The sequence below is a fragment of the Nylanderia fulva genome, unplaced genomic scaffold (assembly GCF_048542155.1).
Source record: "Nylanderia fulva isolate GAGA-0341 unplaced genomic scaffold, ASM4854215v1 Scaffold601, whole genome shotgun sequence".
NCBI lineage: Eukaryota > Metazoa > Arthropoda > Insecta > Hymenoptera > Formicidae > Nylanderia > Nylanderia fulva.
The window spans coordinates 39,753-61,775 of record NW_028190701.1 but is presented as its reverse complement, the minus strand read 5'-3'; the positions used below and the strand labels follow the sequence as shown (position 1 = coordinate 61,775).

Sequence of the window (22,023 nt, the reverse complement as noted above, 5' to 3'; positions counted from 1 at the left end):
GGGAAAAAAATTTTTTCCCTTTTTAAAAATTTTTAAAAAAAAATTTTTAAAAAAAAATTTTCTTTTTTTTAAAATAAAAAAACCTTTTTTTAAAAAAAATTTTTTTTTTTTTCCCTTGGCCCCCCCTTTTTTTTTTAAAAAAAAACCCCCCCCCTTTTTCCCCCCAAAATTTTAATTGAAAAAAAATTTTCCAAAAAAAACGTTAAAAAACAAAAAAAAAAAAAAATTTTTTTTTTTTTTGGGGGAAAAAAAAAAAATTTAACCAAAAAAAAAAAATTTTTTTTTAAAAATTAATTTTTAAAAAAAAATTTTTTTAAAAAAAGGGGTCAAAAAAGGGGAAAAAATTAAGATACTTTAAGGCAGGTATAGACAACAACTTATCTTTAAGATAGTTGCTGTCTATACGCTACCTTTAAGATGTTTAAGACAGCGTATAAACAATAACTAATTTAAAGATAAGTTCTTGAAGACAACATGTAGACGGGGCATTAGTTCTTTCGACTTGCTGAAAATTAAAACAAAGACATATCTCATTGCGAAAAATCATGCTTTATAGTTATGTGGAAACTTTCTGTATTGTAGGATGTACTACAATATTAAATATAACATATCAAGTGTATAGTGTAAAATAAATGGTCTTCGACAAAGATCTAAATGACTATTATATATCATTAGTAGATATATTTATTTTAAATTATAGATTGATTGCAAAAATGTATGCATTATTGAAGCAATCAGGAAAATACGTTATAATAAAAAAGCAGTTAATTAGTAAAATAAACGGATTCGTCTCAAGTTGCGCGATAAAGAAATAACAAGAAATAACAGACTTTTAATAGTTTGCAACAGTAAGTAATTTTTTTTCTAATTATATCTTATTTTTACAATATAAAAAAACTGTTTAATCTCGGCTCGAATTATTGTGTTACAATAAAATAAATATCGACGGCAATCGGAGCCTATGCGGATGACATGCCACAAAATTAATAAATTAAAATGAGATCTCAAATCAAACTCATTTATTAAGTTCTAAACGTTTCGACCCACTTCGGATCTTCTTCAGTAGCTGCAAATACAACGAAACAAAAGTAGAAGATAATCGGTACAATCAGAAATTATAAAACTCGTATACATACAATCCGCAAATAAATTAAATATAATTCTCCTCCCTATTCAAACCGTCCGCCGTCGGAGTGTCTCCCTAACGGTGACCATCGTCAGGAAGGAAGCAGAGCCGTGACTCCCTTACCAACACTAATCAACATGGTATAAATTAAACGTAGAACAATTCACAAGAATTAAAAATTAAAAACCGGGAAGAACACTCACCCCGACAGTAAAAACAGAGAGAAGACGATGCTACACGTGACACATCACTCTAACGACTGTGCGGTATTCTACCTCGACACAGTCGATACATATATACGCAAAAACAAATATAAAAATAAAATATGAAAATAAAAATAAAAATAAAAACAACTAAACTAATCGGCACTCATGTCAAAAGTCTAACAAAAAAAACCCGGCTATGTAAAATCACAAAGCTAGATTTTGGTAAATTTTTCTATTAACAAATCAAGATTCTCATTTAATTTATCAGTGTCGCTATGTAAATTTAAACTATTCTTCTGACGTTTTATGTGGATCATTTCGGATATCAAACGTTTACCTAAAAAAGGCTCCTCGTCTAAGACTTTTACATCCTCCCAATTAAATTCATGGTTCAATAATCTATGTTCCGATATGACTGATAATTGTGACGCGTTTCTTTTTATGTTGTTGCGATGTTCTTTCATCCTAGTTTTCAACAATCTACCTGTCTGCCCTACGTACGACGCATCACAATCCATACAATCAATTTTATAAACTACATTATTATGGAGTTCCCTTGGTAACTTATCCTTGTGTACTTTAATGAATTTACGGAGACTGTTAATTGCTGTATATGATGGAGTGACATCCAAATCACGTGTAATGTCCTCGATTCTCTTCGATACATTATTAATATACGGAATATTAAAGTACGAAACTTTTTTCTGCGTTGGAATCTTGTCATTGCATATATTTGCTCTATTGTTATGCAACTTATTATTATAGCGGAAAGAACAACTTTTTTAACCGCGCTTGCAAAGTATGAAATATCAAATTGAGAGGATAATTATTAGACAAAAGAAACTCCAATCATAGACTCAAAGTTACCTTTATGGAATTTCGGATGAGATAGCCAAAAAACTCTTAGACGAGGAGCCTTTTTTAGGTAAACGTTTGATATCCGAAATGATCCACATAAAACGTCAGAAGAATAGTTTAAATTTACATAGCGACACTGATAAATTAAATGAGAATCTTGATTTGTTAATAGAAAAATTTACCAAAATCTAGCTTTGTGATTTTACATAGCCGGGTTTTTTTGTTAGACTTTTGACATGAGTGCCGATTAGTTTAGTTGTTTTTATTTTTATTTTTATTTTCATATTTTATTTTTATATTTGTTTTTGCGTATATATGTATCGACTGTGTCGAGGTAGAATACCGCACAGTCGTTAGAGTGATGTGTCACGTGTAGCATCGTCTTCTCTCTGTTTTTACTGTCGGGGTGAGTGTTCTTCCCGGTTTTTAATTTTTAATTCTTGTGAATTGTTCTACGTTTAATTTATACCATGTTGATTAGTGTTGGTAAGGGAGTCACGGCTCTGCTTCCTTCCTGACGATGGTCACCGTTAGGGAGACACTCCGACGGCCGGACGGTTTGAATAGGGAGGAGAATTATATTTAATTTATTTGCGGATTGTATGTATACGAGTTTTATAATTTTCTGATTGTACCGATTATCTTCTACTTTAGTTTCTTTGTATTTTGCAGCTACTGAAGAAGACCCGAAGTGGGTCGAAACGTTTAGAACTTAATAAATGAGTTTGATTTGAGATCTCATTTTAATTTATTAATTTTGTGCATGTCATCCGCATAGGCTCCGATTGCCGTCGATATTTTATTTTTATTGTAACACAATAATTCGAGCCGAGATTAACAGTTTTTTTTTATATTGAATTTACGCTGGCTGTAATAATGCGTCCGTTGAGGAATTTCTTCCAATTTGTTGGACACAGTTTTAATTGGAGCGCGGTCAAACATTTGAAGGATTGGATCAAATTAAACAAGAGTCTGATTAGATTAAACTTGCGAATCAAATTTTTAAAAGATTGTTTAAATCAGGATGTTACACCGTCTCATCTGATGTTTCTTTCTCGTTATGCTAATAATTTATATCATTATAAGTCTGTATTGAAACACAAATTTATTATAAGACGTACTATCAAAGACATTTTAAGAAATGAAATTTATGATGCTCATAGACAGAGGCACAAAGTCAGATTAGATATTTATGAACTCGTTCGTTACATCGTGATAGATCTCCCAGTGTTTTATTGTGATGGGTTTTTCGGTGAGCAAAGCAAATCATTACATTATTTTTATAATAAGGAGCGGGTTCGACTGGATGATAAATTTAGATGGCTCTTAGATAAACAAAATAAATTCAATAATAGGAATATTCGTCCTATCCAATATTATTATACGTGTACGAAAGAATTTTCTTCAAGGCCATGTGAGTCAGGGCCGTCTCAGTCTCTCAGCGTTTCCTTGAGCCCGACTTCCTTTGTTTCTTTAAATCCTGATGTTGCTGACAAAAGAGATAAATGGTTTTTAAATTTATCATCTGTATCGATACCGTATGAAATTCGAGATTTGTTGCGGTTAGGAGAGAATTTCTGTCTGCCAGTATTTGACAAAGATAAAACCACCATAGAGTTGTTGAAAAATATGGAACAAAATATTTTTAAACTCCCTGTGGAAAAACGATCTGCAGTCAGAAGTAGAGCCTTTCCCATAATAAACAAATTCCATATTTCTATGTCAGAAAAAGCTCACGCAAAAAATAGTTTTTGTAAGGCTTACAAATTGACGGGTAAATTTATCCAAGACAATCCCGATAGTTTATTTATGAAGGCGGATAAGGGTAATATCACGGTTGCGATGAATAGAGATATGTACATGGACAAAATGTGTGATTTGCTGGCTGACCGGGATACTTATACTGTTGTTAAAAAAGATCCGACTAGGAACTTAATTAATCAATTACACGGAATTTTAATGAGATGGAAAACGAAGAATTACATTTCTTCAACAACATATAAATCCCTGAACTGCACGGACGGGGTTTTACCGAGAGCGTATGGTCTGCCGAAGGTGCATAAACCGAATTGCCCTTTACGTGTCATCGTGTCATCTAGGAATACACCTCTTTATTACTTGGCAAAATTTTTACATAAGATAATATATAAGGCAATTCCGAAACCTGATTCGGCTATTTCTGATAGTTTTCAATTAGTGAACAAATTAAATGGTTTATGTGTGGATAGTGATGTGAAGCTAGTTTCACTAGATGTTGCATCATTGTTCACCAACGTACCATTGGATATGGCTATTGATAGTTTAATTAACAGATGGGGGTATATTGAAAAAGAGTGTATTATTCCACGAGATGAATTTTTATTGGCAATTCGTTTTATTATGAACTCGACTTATTTTATGTTTAATAATGTATGTTATCAACAGACTTTTGGCACACCTATGGGTTCCCCCCTCTCACCGATCATTGCGGATATCACGTTGCAAGATTTGGAGAGTAGAGCGATTGCTGCGATTCCATTGTTATTTCCATTTTATTTTAGATATGTTGACGATATCGCGTTGGCGGCCCCACCCTCCATGCTTAAAATAGTTTTAAACACTTTCAATTCTTTCCATCCTAGATTGCAGTTCACCATGGAGGAGGGGGTTGACAACCGATTGAATTTTTTAGATGTCACCATTATTATAAATAATGGGAGCATTGAGTTCGATTTGTTTCATAAGCCGACGTATTCAGGTAGATATTTAAATTTTGAATCGCAGCATCCTCTCTGTCATAAAAAGGGCACCATTATCAGCCTCATAGATAGAGTTTTTTGGCTATCTCATCCGAAATTCCATAAAGGTAACTTTGAGTCTATGATTGGAGTTCTTTTGTCTAATAATTATCCTCTCAATTTGATATTTCATACTTTGCAAGCGCGGTTAAAAAAGTTGTTCTTCCGCTATAATAATAAGTGGCATTACAATAGAGCAAATATATGCAATGACAAGATTCCAACGCAGAAAAAAAGTTTCGTACTTTAATATTCCGTATATTAATAATGTATCGAAGAGAATCGAGGACATTACACGTGATTTGGATGTCACTCCATCATATACAGCAATTAACAGTCTCCGTAAATTCATTAAAGTACACAAGGATAAGTTACCAAGGGAACTCCATAATAATGTAGTTTATAAAATTGATTGTATGGATTGTGATGCGTCGTACGTAGGGCAGACAGGTAGATTGTTGAAAACTAGGATGAAAGAACATCGCAACAACATAAAAAGAAACGCGTCACAATTATCAGTCATATCGGAACATAGATTATTGAACCATGAATTTAATTGGGAGGATGTAAAAGTCTTAGACGAGGAGCCTTTTTTAGGTAAACGTTTGATATCCGAAATGATCCACATAAAACGTCAGAAGAATAGTTTAAATTTACATAGCGACACTGATAAATTAAATGAGAATCTTGATTTGTTAATAGAAAAATTTACCAAAATCTAGCTTTGTGATTTTACATAGCCGGGTTTTTTTGTTAGACTTTTGACATGAGTGCCGATTAGTTTAGTTGTTTTTATTTTTATTTTTATTTTCATATTTTATTTTTATATTTGTTTTTGCGTATATATGTATCGACTGTGTCGAGGTATAATACCGCACAGTCGTTAGAGTGATGTGTCACGTGTAGCATCGTCTTCTCTCTGTTTTTACTGTCGGGGTGAGTGTTCTTCCCGGTTTTTAATTTTTAATTCTTGTGAATTGTTCTACGTTTAATTTATACCATGTTGATTAGTGTTGGTAAGGGAGTCACGGCTCTGCTTCCTTCCTGACGATGGTCACCGTTAGGGAGACACTCCGACGGCCGGACGGTTTGAATAGGGAGGAGAATTATATTTAATTTATTTGCGGATTGTATGTATACGAGTTTTATAATTTTCTGATTGTACCGATTATCTTCTACTTTAGTTTCTTTGTATTTTGCAGCTACTGAAGAAGACCCGAAGTGGGTCGAAACGTTTAGAACTTAATAAATGAGTTTGATTTGAGATCTCATTTTAATTTATTAATTTTGTGCATGTCATCCGCATAGGCTCCGATTGCCGTCGATATTTTATTTTTATTTTTACAGTATTGACTTTATAGCCTGATTTCTAAAAAATATACCGGATAAAAGAAGGGCAATAGTAAAAAAGATTTATTTTGAAATTTCGAAAAGAAAAAAATATAAAAAGTTTTTAATAATAGAAAATTTGAAAACTATGTTTTTATTACTAAAAATGAGAAAAATGCTTCCAATATGGAATTCTTATGTATCATTTTTAAATAAAAAGATATTCTGATGAAATAATACTATATAATTACTCTTAAAGTGATTTATAGTTTTATTTCATTAAAATGTTTATTTAAAAATGACACGTAAAGAATTCTTAGCCGTCTCAGTGTGTCCTTTCTCGCTTCTGACGTCTTAATTCTAACATAGCCGCGGTGATATTATTCAGCAACATTAAAAAACACTTGCATTATTCTTTTTATCGCGTTTTTAAAAATTACAGAATTATATTTTGTTGTTTAGATGATGCTAAGCTTCTGGAAACTATACAGAAAAATTTGAATAATAATATACCGCGAGTATTAATTCATCGCATCGAGGATGTTAATAACAATTTGTCCAGAACGGTTCCTCAAATAGTAACATCCAATGATGTAAACTTTAAAGAGATATCAGATATATCAAAAATAAGTACAAACAACATGTGCTTGACAAACACGCATGTACAGTTTGATGAAAAACAGGTCGACGGTCATGAACAGCTGAACGACAATGAAAAAGTTCAATCTTTTAAAGATCAATTTACTACTAATATATTGAAGCAAAACAATTCGTGTAACATAGGAAATATCGGATATAATAAGTATTTTTCTACTGGAAAACTGCATGATCAAAAAGAAAAAGAAAATATATCTTTTGAAGAGTGTCAGATTAATCTTAAAAATGTTATATCCACACACACAGAGTCTGATAAAGATATAAATGATTCATTTGATTCTCAATTACCAATATTAAATGATGTATTATTGCATACTTATGATGATACAAGTTTTGATATATCATCTGAACAAGTACTTTGTTCAACTTTGAAAGATAATAGAAACAGCGATCAATCTTCTGTGCTTCAAATTGATAATAGTATATCTCAATCTACAAAATGTCGCATTCTTACTAATAGAAAATTGAATAAAACTACGTTAAATTTTACTAAGGATAAAACTTCTTTCAAAATTTGTCGTAAACGTAAAACAAGTAATAATTTACTTAATTCTTCATTTTTACAATATGATGATAACTTGGATTTTGAAATAAATAATGAATTTTTCAATGATAAAATATCTTTCTTGCAAAATGTTTCGAATGAATCTGGAATCGTTGACGCGAATATAGAAATTTCTAGTAGTTCAAAGATTCCTACAAATAAATCTACAAATAATTCTGAATTCATTGATACGAACATAGAAGACATTTCCAGTTCAAAAACTAATTCTGAATTTAGAACTGAATCTATAGTCGTTGACACGAATACAGAAGATATTTCTAATAATTCAAAACTTGATGCAACATATGAACCGTCTCAATTAGACACTATGTCCGAGGTTTCATGTGCTAATAACAGTAATGAAATATCTCACAATAATATTAGCACAAATAAAGAAAAAAGTACCAATGTTTCACTTGATAAATCAAATTTATCGCATAATATTGAATCGTTAAATGTAGAACCAGGCTCTTGTAATGTTAATGGCATGTTTGTTGCATCTTCTTTGGGTCGTTCTGGAGCGGGCAAGAAAAATTTTTGTCTATACTGTAAAACTTTTCACAGTAAAATTTCTCGTCATTTGGAAAGGAAACATAATGACGAAAAAGATGTACAAAAGTTTATTGATCTACCGAAATATAATATTGAACGTAGACGAATTATTGATACCATTAGAAGAAATGGCAATTTTGTATTTAATACTAAAACCAATTTGAATGATGGAGAACTTATAGTATGTAGACGGCCGAGCCAAAAAGTGTCAAGAAATGCACAAGATTTTGAAGCATGTTTTAATTGCAAGGGATTTTTTTCAAAAGCCACTCTTCGACATTATTACCGTCATTGCGTTGGACATTCTACAAAGAAAAGTAGATCGGTTAATGTCTTAGGACGCACAATTACTGGTAGAATTCATGAAGCAGCAAATCCAATTTTAACAAAAGTAGTATTTCCTGTATTAAGGGAAGACCATATAACACGTCTCATACGATACGATGAACTTCTTATAAAATATGCAAATAAGTTATGCAATAAATATAAGCTTCAACACCAGCACGATATGATTCGAAGTCGATTAAGACTACTTGGCCGTTTTCTATCTGCACTTAAAGTGATAAATCCTAATATTGATGATTTTGCTTCGATATACAATCCAAAGTATTACGATGATATTATAAAAGCAGTAAATGAAGTTGCCGGTTTTGATGATGGAACAAATTTGTATAAAACTCCATCCAATGCGACCAATCTCGGAACCTTATTGAAGCAAGTTGGAAAAACTTTAATTACAGAATATATAAAAAAATGTGACAATTCTAAAAAAGATATTGTAGAAGATTTCTTAAAATTGTTTGTAGAAAATTATAGCGCAAGTGTTGCTCGTACTGCCTTGGAAACACAATCCAAACAAAAGCGACAGAAAAAGATTGATCTTCCAACAACAGACGATATCTCTAAGTTATACAATTACCTTAAAGAACTAAGGCAATCGTGTTATGAACAACTGAAAAAAAAGTTTTCATACGATACATGGCTTACTTTAGCAAAGGCAACACTAGCTGCAGTTTTAGTCTTTAATCGACGTCGTGCAGGCGAAACTGAACGTATATTATACGAAGAATTTAATAGTCGTCAAGCAATCAATGAAAAAACAAATGATGAATTATTTAAGTCTTTATCAAACAGTAATAAAAAGATTGCAAAGAAGTATATACGTTTTGTTACACGAGGAAAAAAAAATAGAAATGTACCTGTTCTTCTTGATTCTGATTTGACATGTTGTATATTACTTCTTATGGAACATCGAAGAAATGCCAAGATACATCCCAAAAATCCTTATTTATTCGCGCTACCCGGAAAGAATGTAAATAGGTTTAAATTTCTCAGAGCCTGTCAATTATTACGTGAATTCTCTCATCAATGTGGGGCAAAGATACCCACTAGTTTACGTGGTACAAAGTTACGCAAACATATTGCAACTAAATGTATCATGTTGAATTTACAAGGTGATGAAGTAGAAAACCTTGCTAATTATATGGGACATGCACAAAATATTCACAAAGAGTACTACAGACAATCAATAATTAATAGAGATATTTTACGGATGTCACAGTTATTAGAAAAAGTACAAGAAGATCCGAATGCAAATGAAGATGACGAAGAGAGTGATACCGACAAAGAGGAAGAAAATGAAGACAGCGACGAAGAAAAAACTCTTTGCAATGCGAAACCTGGTCTTAATATGAAAAATATATATAGAAGGAAATCATCTAAAATATATACTGACTCAGATTCAAGTTATGAAGGCAATAATACAGTCAAACGTAAACGTAGTAGTAAGTTCATTAACAAATTTCTTTTATAAAATTGTATATATTTGAAATAATAAATATACATATAAATATTTTCAGCATCTCCGTATGGAAAGACGAAACGACGACGTTGGAGCGATGAGGAACAAGACATAGTGATGAAGTTATTTGGAAAATACATCCAATCACCAAATTTGCCTTCAACACAAAAAATATTAGCAGCGATTAAAACACATAAAAGTTTACAAAACCGTACAGCACCACAAATAAGATCCTGGCTTCATAACCAAAGAAAATCAAATCATGCGATATGCGGGAAATTATAAAAAGCTTCATACTATGAGGGAAAGAGAGAGAGAGTGAGTTGAAGTAAAGTTTTTCAGTGTCACTAGTCATCTACTGGTCAGACATAAGAGATATAGAATATATAAAAGATCAAAGCAATATGAATTGATATTTATACAATATAGCATAATTAGACAAAATAAATCTTTGTGTATATTTACTTTGCATAAACTATATAAAATATATAACTGTTTCATATTAAGCTTGATTAATTATGTTATTGTATAAACATTAATTCATATTGCTTTGATCTTTTATATCTTTCATATCTCTTAAATATACGCAAAGATTTATGTCTATAAATCTTTGCGTATATATAGATATAAAATTAATTCAAACATTTCTAATTTAAGATGAAAAGATTAGTCAAACACTTGTGCAATGAAGCAAAGGTGCAATGATACTTATTACGATATGTAAAGAAACAGTTCAAGTTTATTTTGAGTGATTATGATTTAAAGTCATTCACTGATAATATTACATTTATTATTTTACCAAAAAATTCGGAAGTACCAAAAATAATAATATTCAGTAGCTACACAGTGGCTTCTTGGATCTCGCCTGCAATAAATAAAGTATCTTTATTATAGTAATAAGAAAGAATATACTTACCTGAAATGATGATCTTCCGATAGGGAATGGCTACCAGGGACATCTGAAATGTGAAAGACTTATTTTTATAATCTGAAAATTTTATTTTATATAAAGGTACAGAGTTTGCATATTCATAATTGTTGATACGTATTTATTTTTTCGATATCAATTGTGACGTGACGCTTTTGGAGCGCCGTCACAAGGGCGAAAAGCCCGATCGGGTGGGCCGCGGAGATCTGGAGCGCCCCTTACTTCGAGGAGGGTGCGATCCGTCGTTTTTCCGTATTACCGTATTTCTTGCGACAATCGCAGTTGCACGCAGCATCGGCCTGTCGATGCGCGTGCGACACGATTTGTAGGTAGAGCGACAAGGACGGCTCGAGAGAGCGGCCGGAGAGAGACATGTGAAGCAAGAGAGAGAGGGAGGATGCCGGAGTGCCGCAGCCAGAGAGAGAAGGAGGATGCCGGAGTGCCGCAGCGCGAAAGAAGGATGGAGCGAGCGTAGGAGAGAGAGAGCGCGGGACCTCGCGCAGTTAAGTATCAAGTATCCGTAATTTACTTTGATATATCTCGCGCAGAATTTAGGCGTTGAAAACATTATAGATACCGAGAGGACTCCGGGAGCCAAATCAACCACAGGGCCGATCCTGAAGGGGGACTACGGAGGGCCCGGCCAGCCTCCCGCTTGTTCCCGAAGGAGAGATGCCGCGGGAAGAAACCCGGAGGAAAATCCTCTCAAACAGCGATACGTTACCGGCGTGAGAATTACCTCAGCTAAAGGGGGAGGCGGGGGGAGACCTTAGGGCCCCCGCCATCGACCCTATCATCGAGGGAATGCGCGAGAGATCGGCGCGAAAAAGAAGGTACCGAGACGCGCGAGGCCCGGCTCTCCACTGTTCGGTGTGCCTTAGAACAGAGAGGGTGCCTCCAGAACTCCCAAACGTGCGACCCGAGGACCAGACTTCACCGCCAGAAACTGTAAGCCGCCTCTCGAGTAGTCGTAGATCCGTGTTGGTTGGTACCGTAGGTATTGATCGTATATCGTAATTACCGTGAGTACCGCACTCTCTCATTTTTCGTATTGTTTTGTGTGTGAGAGAGCGGTCTCTCTTTTTTCTTTTTTGGAGTATCGTATCGCGGGGCCAGCCGACTTTGCGTTTCGCGAGCCGAGCCCTCTCCGAAAAGTGCCGCCGACAGTCTATCGTCTCGAAAGTAATTATCATAAATTCGGATTACCGAGATATTTAGAGTCACGTTTCTTATAGGCTCGATTATTAGATTTTCGGAATTTGCGTGTAGCCGTTCTCCGCGAGTTTGTTAAATATTTCATTTTTTTTGACTCGGCGAGAGAGTCGTGCGAGAGAGTCACGAAATTACCGTCATCTATTTGTTATCTTTTTTTTTGCATACCGCACCGTGTCTCGGAGTATCTTATTGTGACCTCTGTCTATACCGCGTGTCCGCGAAAATAAGTTGGACCATCATAACGTTTACCGATTTTGTCTTTGTTTATTCCGTTGGTATATCATTGTCGCGAAATTATCTAAGATGTTTCACATTGTATAATTAATAATAATTTTGTAGATCAATTCCGAAATACCGATATCCGCCGATCTTATGATATTATATTTTTGTTCCCTACCGCTAGTTTATATATTACTGTTTGTTACCTAATGATATTGTATTTATCCAATTGTATTTATCAGATGTCAAATTGTAAATCCTAAGTGTCAAATATATATATCTCTGTCAAATTATAACACCACGTGTATGTCTCTCTATACCTCTCTCTCAACCCTAGACCCATCACTCCTATAGACCCGCGACTCTGTATGAAATTTGAAGAAGTGACTTTAAGTACCGTTCACAGTAGTATCGTGGCGCGTTCACATGCGCCTGGCGCTCAACTGTACCGTGAGTACCGAATGTACCTAAGTACGAATAAGTAATTCTTTCCTTACCGAATTTCACCGTATTAAGATTCAGATTAGTAGAATATTTAAATTGAACGCTCCCCTGACCGAACTTGGCGTTTCGGCACAGGAAAAGACGTTGCAATTGTTTTTCAACAATTAATGTTCTTACAGCCGAAAATTGCTCTTTATGATGAAGCTAGAGTCAAATTTAAAGATTTAACTTTTATTGCAACGCGTTTATTATTAGAACATATTGATATTACAAAATTAGCTTTTGAGTAGAGAATTTTGCCATCCGTTTTTAATAACAAAGAAAAAGTAGAATTAGCTTCCTTAGAGATTGATTCTATGTGGCAAAAAATATTAGAATTAAAAAATTTTGATGGGGAAAAAATGTTTTCAAATTTAGAGTCATTAATCAAAGCAGTTCTTTCTTTTTTTTATTCTAATGCGGAAGCAGAACGAATATTTTCAATGGTAACTGATATTAAAAATAAAAAAAGAAATAGATTATAAAATGATACTGTTTCCGCGATGTGTATAATATGATCAAATTTTCAAGCTGAAAACATTAATTGTACAAATTTTGAAATTGATTCCGGGCATTTAAAATTACACAATCCGCAAAATTTATATGGAAAATAATTTATCTGATGGTTTTTGAATATGCTTTAATTTTTGTTTTTTAATTTATTTTAATTGCTTTTTTATGCTTTAATTGTTTTTTATAGCTTTAATGCTTTAACGCTTTTTTAAGATAATTATATGCATCTAAATAATATTATTTTTTTTTATAATTTATTTTGCATTAATTTTTTGCATTTAGCTAAATGACTTTTATGCATATATTAGCTACATATTATTATAATGTTAAAATTTCATGTAATTTATTTTTATAGCAGGATATTATATTATATAGCAAGGTGTGCTTTATATGTGGCGGCAACGACCACCCTGTAAAAATATGCACAGCCGACATCAAATGCAGAGTGTGCGCAGACAAAAACCTAAGCGCCAATCATCGAGTTGGATCCAACAAATGCAGCCTGGACCAAGACGAAAGGAGAGAGAGTATACGAAAGGAAACCCAGCAAGAGCCGGATCGGAGAGTAGCGGCTCCACCTGGGTCGCAGGATGATTACAGCACTACAATGTAACTTGAACCACAGCTGGGGAGCTCAAGATATGATGTCTCAGCATGTGCTTGAAAAGGGAATAGGCATCTGCCTAATATCTGAGCCCAGACACACACCGGACTCTCAGTTGTGGTTCACTAGTAACAACCGAAAGGCAGCGATACATTGGAGACCCGAACATTTAAAAAGGATCTGCACACTGATCGGCAAAGGAGAAAATTTCGTCGCAGTTAAATGCAACGATATAAACTTCATATCGTGCTATATATCGCCAAACATCGACCACGGAGAATTCCTAGAAGCCCTAGATGAGTTAGGTGAAATAGCACAACGAATAGGCTCAAACCTCGTAATTGGAGGAGACTTCAACGGAAAGTCCATCCAATGGGGCTCCTCATACACCAACAGAAGAGGAAACCTGATAGAAGAATGGGCGGCAGAACAAGACCTAAGGCTCGTGAATATCGGCAATACTCCAACGTGCGTGAGGCAACAGGGCACCTCAGTAATCGATCTTACGTGGACAACAGCAGACCAGATATCGAACATCTGTAACTGGAAAGTGGAAACCGATATTGAAAGTCTCTCCGACCACCGGTATATCACATTTGAGATCGGCAAAGAACCACTAACACAACGCAAAGGTAAACGCGAAAGAAAGTGGAACTTTGCGAAGATGGATGTCGAGATGCTACAGGCCTCACTAGACTGGGCATGCTCTGTCGACATGGCAGAAGAAGAAATGACCAACACTAACGGATGGTACCGGTGGACGGAGAGAGTAATGCGAGAAGCATGTGACGCCTCAACACCTAGGTGTAAACAGGCCACGCCTAAGAAGAAAGCCTACTGGTGGAATGAGCAAATCGCACACTTAAGATCTGAGTGCAACAAGAACAGAAGAGCTTGGACCAGGAGCAAGAAGTGGAACCAGCCCGAAGAGACAGCAACAAGAGAAAGAGCGTACAAAACATCAAAAAGCGCTCTACGCAAGGAAATCAACAAAGCCAAGTCTGATGCGTGGCAGGAGCTTGTTGAAGTAGTGGATTCTGACCCATGGGGCCTGCCGTACAAAGTGGTATTGGGAAAGCTGAGAAGAGCTTCACCGGGACTCTCAGAAATACTGGAAGAAGGAGAACTCAATATTCTTCTAAATAAGTTGTTTCCGATGGGTCAAACACATGACCCAAAAGAAGAATGGAAAGACTTCCAGTGGAATGAAGAAGACCACGTAAGACTAAAAGAAGTCAGAGAGTCCATTAAAGACTGTGGTGGCAACAATGTGGCCCCAGGGCTTGACGGAATTAAGGCGATAGCTTGGAAAAACATACCCAAGCAAATGCTCGCTAGGCTGACGCAATGTTTCGACATGTGCCTGAGTAAAGGGAAGTTTCCAGAAAATTGGAAAAAAGCACGTTTGGTGCTAATACCCAAGGCACAGACAAGCGAACCTGGTCCACCTAAAGCAAGACCCATCTGCCTATTAAATGAAGTGGGCAAAATATTTGAGCGCGTGCTGGTGAGGCGTATAGCAAATTGGATGAAGGATGAACAAGACGCACAACTATCCCCCGTCCAGTACGGATTTAGAGAAAAACGATCCACTTGCGACGCGCTAATGAGAGTGAAGGAGATCATCGAGGAACGCACTGGAAATGGAGGTGTAGCAATTGCAATAGCAATTGACATAGAAAACGCGTTCAACTCGATACCATGGCCGATCATCCGGAACGCCATGAGAAGGAAGAGATTCCCAGAATACCTATGTCGAATAATAGATGAATACCTCAACAATCGTAGCATAGAGTATAAGACACAAAAAGGAGAAACGAAACAAAGACCGGTCACAGCCGGAGTCCCACAGGGTTCCGTACTGGGGCCGGTGTTATGGAACATCGGATACGACAGTGTACTCGAAGCGAACCTAGAACCGGGATGCCATCTATCATGCTACGCCGACGATACGCTGGTGATAGCAACGGCGCAAGATGTGGAAACAGCGATCACCAAGGCAAACATCCAAGTGGCCCGAGTGGTGAAGAAGATCAAAGAGCTTGGTTTAGTGGTTGCAGCGAATAAGACCGAAGCTGCAATCTTCTACAAGAAGGACAAACCGAGAAACATACCGGATATAATGGTAGAGAGAGAGGTCGTCAAAGTTGGTGGATCGCTCAAATACTTAGGCGTGATATTGGACAGCCGCCTGAACTTTAAAGACCACTTCACATATATCGAAGGTAAGGCGAGCAAGGTTCTTAGATCCCTAGGCAGACTGATGCCAAATCTTAGAGGACCGTCAGAGGCTAAGAGGAGGCTATTCGCAAATGTCATCATGTCGATACTCACATATGGTGCACCTGTATGGAGCGACGCCTTAATGGCGAACAAAAAGATTCAGCTGCCCTTCCGGCGGCTTCAAAGGACACTGGCAATCAGAGTTATAGCGGCCTACAGGACAACGTCATATGACGCAGCTACTCTACTCTCCAGGATCATGCCACTATATCTCGTAGCAGCATCAAGGAAGGGAGCATACCTCAGAATCCGGGACCTCCGAAGCTGCGAAGATTGGAGCGCCGAGGAGGAAGCGGAAATAAAGAGAAATGAAGACTTCATAACAAGGAGACAATGGGAACTGCATCTCAACAACCCAAGCAACCCAGGAACAAGGACAAGAGACACCATAATGCCCATGTACACCAAATGGCTCGATAGGAAGAGAGGGCACCTGACATTCCACCTGTCACAGATAATGACAGGGCATGGATGTTTCAATAGCTACTTATACAGGATTGGCAAAGCGGACACACCGATCTGCGCCCATTGTAGAGATGAAGTCAATACAGCCGAACACACGGTACAGCGCTGCATGACCTGGACCGCGGAAAGGCAAGACTTGATAGACCACATAGGAGAGGATCTTCAATTCTCAACCATCATAACGAGGATGCTGGAGAAAGAAGAGTCTTGGAAGGCGATGATCCGGTTCGCTGAATCGGTCATGCGCGCCAAGGAAGAGGCGGAGAGAGAGAGGCAGAGGAGGCCTGATGGGGATGCTACCCCATCGATCCCGGGCAGCACCTAACCAGGTGCTCGGAAGCGAGGGGGTGGAGAGAGAATAATAATGCTTCTGATACCTAGTATCAGATAGCATAGATAGAAGGAGAACCCACGCACACTTGGGAAGGAGTCGTGTGAATGCACACACACACATACACACAATACACTCTATACACACACACATACTGACAAGCACGCACACGCAAACACAAACATAAAGAAACTAGCACAAATCAAACTACATACACACACACAAATCACTCACACGATCCATACGGAACTGAGGGATTACTTACTTATTTTAGGGTAGGGAGGATATCTGGGGGGGGGTAGGACGGGTATTCTGGGGGGGGACTTATATGGGGGGAAGGACGGGGTATATGGAATGGGGGGTAGGACGGGTGTTCTGGGGATATGGTAGGGAGGTTGGGCTGGGGAAGGAGAGTGGGGGGAAGGGGGGATGGGGTGGGCGCGTCTGGGTGGGCCGTGGGGAGGGGAAACGGGTGGGAACACTCACACGCGCAATCACACACACACACGCTCACACACGCGTATACAAACTAAACAGGGAGGGAAATTAAGGGGGGAGGGTCTTCTAGGGGTTTGTTCCGTCGAGGAAGACTGCCGGAAGGAGAGCGCAAACGCGCAAGGTGGCCGGGATCATGGTAGCATGCTTAGGCGGATCCCAGATCCCGACCGACAGCCTGAGGGAATGCCCTCGGTTGACAGGCGGAGGTTTAGTGGGTAGGACTAATCGGGGCTGTTGCCCGGGTTGGGACCCCCTTGCAGTCGAGTCATCTCGGTGGCTCGAATGTACGGGGAGACCAACTCGGGCGAGGTGCCTCGATTAGGCGAGTCCCACATAACCCGGTGGGGACGGCCCCACTGGGTATGCGTAAATGCATTCCTCCGCCTTGCGCCGATCGCAAAAAAAAAAAAAAAAAAAAAGGATATTATATTATATATATCATTTAATATATCTGTGATAATATAAGTACCTGAAAATATTGTACATATTATTTTTTTATTAATGATTTTAATTTAAGAAAAAATGTGCAATTTGTTTCTAATTATAATAAGTACTGTGCAATTTTATTTTTTATAATTATTGAATACTGTCCAATATTATATCGGTTTTTATAAGTTTAACGGTTTTTATAAGAAAAATTATTTTATAATTTAATTTAAGATAAAATGTAATATTTATAATTTTATAATTAATAATTATAACCTTTGGTTATTTCATTTCTTGTTATAATTTATTAATTGTATTATTGTTAATAAATACTAGTAAGGTTTTTGGCAGTTTTCCTTACCCTTGCAATAAATGTTGGTATTCTTTGAAATTTCTGCCAAATTAAAGATTTTTATTTTATTTATGTAAGAAGTGTTTTATTTTATGATATCATCCTTTTCTTCTTCCTCAGGGTGTCTAGCGAAACAAGGTTAAGAAATTCAAAGACATTTCCAGGATTTCCAGGACAAAAAAGTATTTTTTTCCAGGAATTTTTTTATTAATTAAAAGCATATGAAAGTTGATTAGAAACAAAAACATAAATTATATATATATATATATATTCTCTTTTTATTTAAGATTTAATTAAATAATTAAATTAACTTAAACTTTGGTACTTTTGTTGCTTGTGAAAGGTACAGTAATTTTTCGAGATCATAAGAATTATTAAATGTAACATAAATAATTATTTGATTAATTTTTTTAATTTTTGAACCTCCTTATCAATTAAATCAGATTCTTCTTTAGCATTTGATAAGAGCTTTTTCTTCTGTATTTGTAATTCCTCAAGTTTTTCCGCGTATCTCTTTTGAGCTCTTTTTTCGTCTAAAACTTTATTTTCTTTTTGTGAGAAAGCAATTTTTTTATTTTTATGAGAATTCGCAAAAGCTCTTAACAAATCCGGGTCTAAAGAAATTTCTTTGATACCTCCAACTGCATATATTGCATCGTGAACACTTCGCTGCGCTATCAGGCTGTCTTCATGTAAATTTTCGACTAGAAATTCTTTATTATAGGAAAAGCTTCTTTCGACAGAGGCTTGACCATGAAACAAAATTAATATCATTTGCATAAATTTTTGTAAATTATTTGATGCTTTTTTTTCTACAAATATTTCGTTTAAAAATCTATCTAATCTATTTTTTTTATAATCGAACTCTTTTAATTTTTTCTTTACGTTTTCTAAGCTAACAATTGTGCAATATTCTTTTTTTATACGATCAGTTTCAATGGCATTCATTCTTTTTTTTTCAACCAAATAACTCAGTGCTGCATCCACCCTTAATTTTGCGACATGTTCAGTTAGCATCACCTCAGGCGAAAAACAACTTGCACCTCGTAATAATTTAAAACCAAGAGGTGATTTTTTAATCAAAGTATCGCAAATTTTTAAAATAAATTTTTGACATTGAATTCTGAATTGCAAAATTTCAATTTCTTTCAAATATTTTTTTTTGGCGGTTAAAGAAGCGGAAGCTGCGAATCCTATATCAACTGATTTTGCGGGAATTAAATTATCCGTCTTTTCTAAGTCGATTTTCAAAAGATTAGTCACGGTTTTTACGTTTGCCATAACGCTTGCCTTTACAACTTTTGACATAAAATCTTTCATTAAATTATACAAATCATTTCTCATAAAAGGTAGCATAGGCCAATCAGTCTGATATTTTCCTAAAAATGGCTCTAGTTCCACTGATATAGATATTAAAAAGCCAAGTTTTGATTCTAATAATTCATCATTTAAGAAATTTTTCATTTTTTCATAATTATCTGAAGTTGGAGGATTTTTTTTCCACAGATTTCACGTATATACGTAAGGAACTCAATATTTTCATTGCTCTTTCCATTACTTTGGAATTTTCAAGCCACCTGGTGAAACAAAATTTGAGTGGAAATTCTGAAGAATGAGTATAGTGTGTGAAATCGGCGCAACGGGTAGGAAAATCCTTAAAAAAATTGTAAATTGATCGCAAAAATTGACTAATATCCCAATCTGTTGCAGTATGAGCTGTTTTATAACTATTATTGACAATATGTAGAACACATGTACCTATGTCAACTAATTCCGGATAATCTTGAGAATCATTTAAATAACTAATAAGATCTTTCAAAAATTTTTTATTCACATTGGGTCCGTCCATGGACACTTGAAGCATATTTTTTAAATTGAGACTGTGTTCTTTAAAAACTGTGGTGAATACCATGAGTAAATCTGCAGCTGTTGCATGCCCCAGAAATGTTGAGGTTAAATATCTAGTGTTGACTTCATTATTTCTCCAGAAACGAATAATCAAATCCATTTGCCCCTTTTGAGAGATTTTATTTAAACTTTCATCAAATGAAACTGCGTAAATATCACATTCCCGTATAATCTTTGTCAATTGATTTTGAAAGTAAGGACCTAAACCGTAAGTTATAACGTATCCTAACTTGTCCTTTTTCATTTGAAATTTTTTTGCAATTTCGCTATCAGGAAACATCAAGGGAAATAATTCGCTCGAATCGCTAAAAGAACGCGCAGATGATTGTTTAAAAACATACTGTAAGGCCCATAAAATTTCAGCTTTCATGACATCATTTTTTGAAATATAATTAGTTATTATGTTGTCTTGTGTGCGCTGCTTAAGAGTTTTTGAATGATCTAAATTATTAGGAGAATTTCCAACGTCTAATTCTACAGTACAGTTTGATACTTCATTCGAGACTTGTTCAACACCTGTTTTTGAAACACTGACAGGAAACATTTGCTTACTCCTCATCTTAGCAGCAACGCGTTGTAAATGCTTCTTTCCTTTTCCGTGCGATCTTACAGCAGATAGTCCCATGTTTGAAATATCAAAATGAGCTGAACAAAGAATACAAAAAGCATAATCTGTTTCGGAAGCGGTGCGAGGTTTCCTTATCTAAAAAAAATCAGGGTGAAGTTTTGAGTCGAGCCATTCTGGTTGAAAATGACAACGTTTATTGTTTGTTCTATTGTTTGGCATTTGGTTTAATTTGTATAATCTTGTAAAAACAAACTGAACCTAAAGAGAGAGCAAAAATATTGAGTCTCTTGTTTAAATTTTTTTTCAGTATGATATTTAAGTCAAAATTTAAAAGAATACCTTAAGTTATATTATTTGCAGTTTCACGGGCAACTTTTGAAAATTCAATTTCGTTGATTTGTTTATTCTCGTAAAATGTGTGTTCGGCTTTCAAACAGCAAAAATTCGATCTCTGAAAAATTGATCAAGAATTGATAAAAAAGAACAGTTGCAAAAAAAATTACAATATTCTTCGAGATGCTGCAGGATTTTTTTATTCTGATCGTTATTGCTTTTGAAAGCAAAAATAATTATTTAATCTCAAGTTATTGAAAACCAATTGTTGAATAAATGTTGTTCAAATAATATTGAAATTGCTTTATGTAAAAGATTCTGTTGAAAAATGCTTCATGTTAAACAATGATAATCTCTATATAAATAGTATTTAATAATAATTAATAATAATATATATTTGATAATAATATTCGACAAGTTGTATTTGTGATATTATTTTACCAAAGAAACTCTTTTTATTGACGCACAGTTGAGTTGAATTTTCCTCTTCAAACAATAAAAATTTGTTTTTAGATAATTTATTACATTAACCTCAAAATGATGAGGTTAAGTACGGAAATAATTTGCAATACTCTTCGTGTAAACGACAAAAAAGATGCCTGCATTACCTCATTAGACACAATTCATCGTTTTATTTGAGGAAAAGAATTAATTTAAAGGAAAAGAAATCAAAGGATTAATAAACTGACTCACTATTATTGAGAAGTAGAATCAAAAGTTTTCACAAAAAGCTCTTCACATAACACGTCCTAAAAACTATTTGGCAGGATTAGCTCATTAGAAATTTTAATAACGTGCTACATTGCAAAGAAAACTGGAGTATATTTACTTTCAACACAAGCAAACATCGAGCGTCCGTATAAGCAACGAGTTTCGCTTGGCCTCGGCCAGACTCGATGTTCATTTGTGTTGATGCCTCGCGCGGCGGCATGGAAACGGCGTTCCCACCCGCCTTTGGGCAACTTTGAACTGAGTATCATCGCGCGCATATGCTTTGTCTTTGGCGCGTACATCGTCTCATAGACATCTCTATCAATATTATGAACG

At 35.5% G+C, this 22,023-nt stretch overlaps 1 protein-coding gene and 2 long non-coding RNA genes across 3 annotated transcripts; all 3 read left to right on the top strand.

Moving 5' to 3' along the window:
- The first annotated feature begins 2,254 nt into the window (after window positions 1–2,254).
- Window positions 2,255–2,924, top strand: LOC146720812 (uncharacterized). Its single transcript, XR_014925937.1, has 2 exons — window positions 2,255–2,596; window positions 2,672–2,924. It is a non-coding gene; the product is annotated as an uncharacterized LOC146720812 (long non-coding RNA).
- A 2,931-nt stretch (window positions 2,925–5,855) lies between these two features.
- On the top strand, window positions 5,856–6,231 carry LOC146720811 (uncharacterized). The gene is made up of 2 exons (XR_014925936.1): window positions 5,856–5,903; window positions 5,979–6,231. It is a non-coding gene; the product is annotated as an uncharacterized LOC146720811 (long non-coding RNA).
- A 1,594-nt stretch (window positions 6,232–7,825) lies between these two features.
- On the top strand, window positions 7,826–8,981 carry LOC146720810 (uncharacterized). Its single transcript, XM_085488010.1, has 2 exons — window positions 7,826–8,767; window positions 8,856–8,981. The coding sequence occupies exons 1-2, from the start codon at window positions 7,826–7,828 to the stop codon at window positions 8,979–8,981; spliced, it is 1,068 nt and encodes a 355-aa protein (XP_085344136.1).
- Window positions 8,982–22,023: the final 13,042 nt, after the last annotated feature.

Bases quoted from the DNA above. Each gene is read 5' to 3' on its own strand.
- LOC146720810 (XM_085488010.1), top strand. From the start codon at position 7,826: ATGTCCGAGGTTTCATGTGCTAATAACAGTAATGAAATATCTCACAAT. The intron at 8,768-8,855 runs GTTGGAAAAACT...AATTGTTTGTAG, and splicing joins TCGGAACCTTATTGAAGCAA to AAAATTATAGCGCAAGTGTT.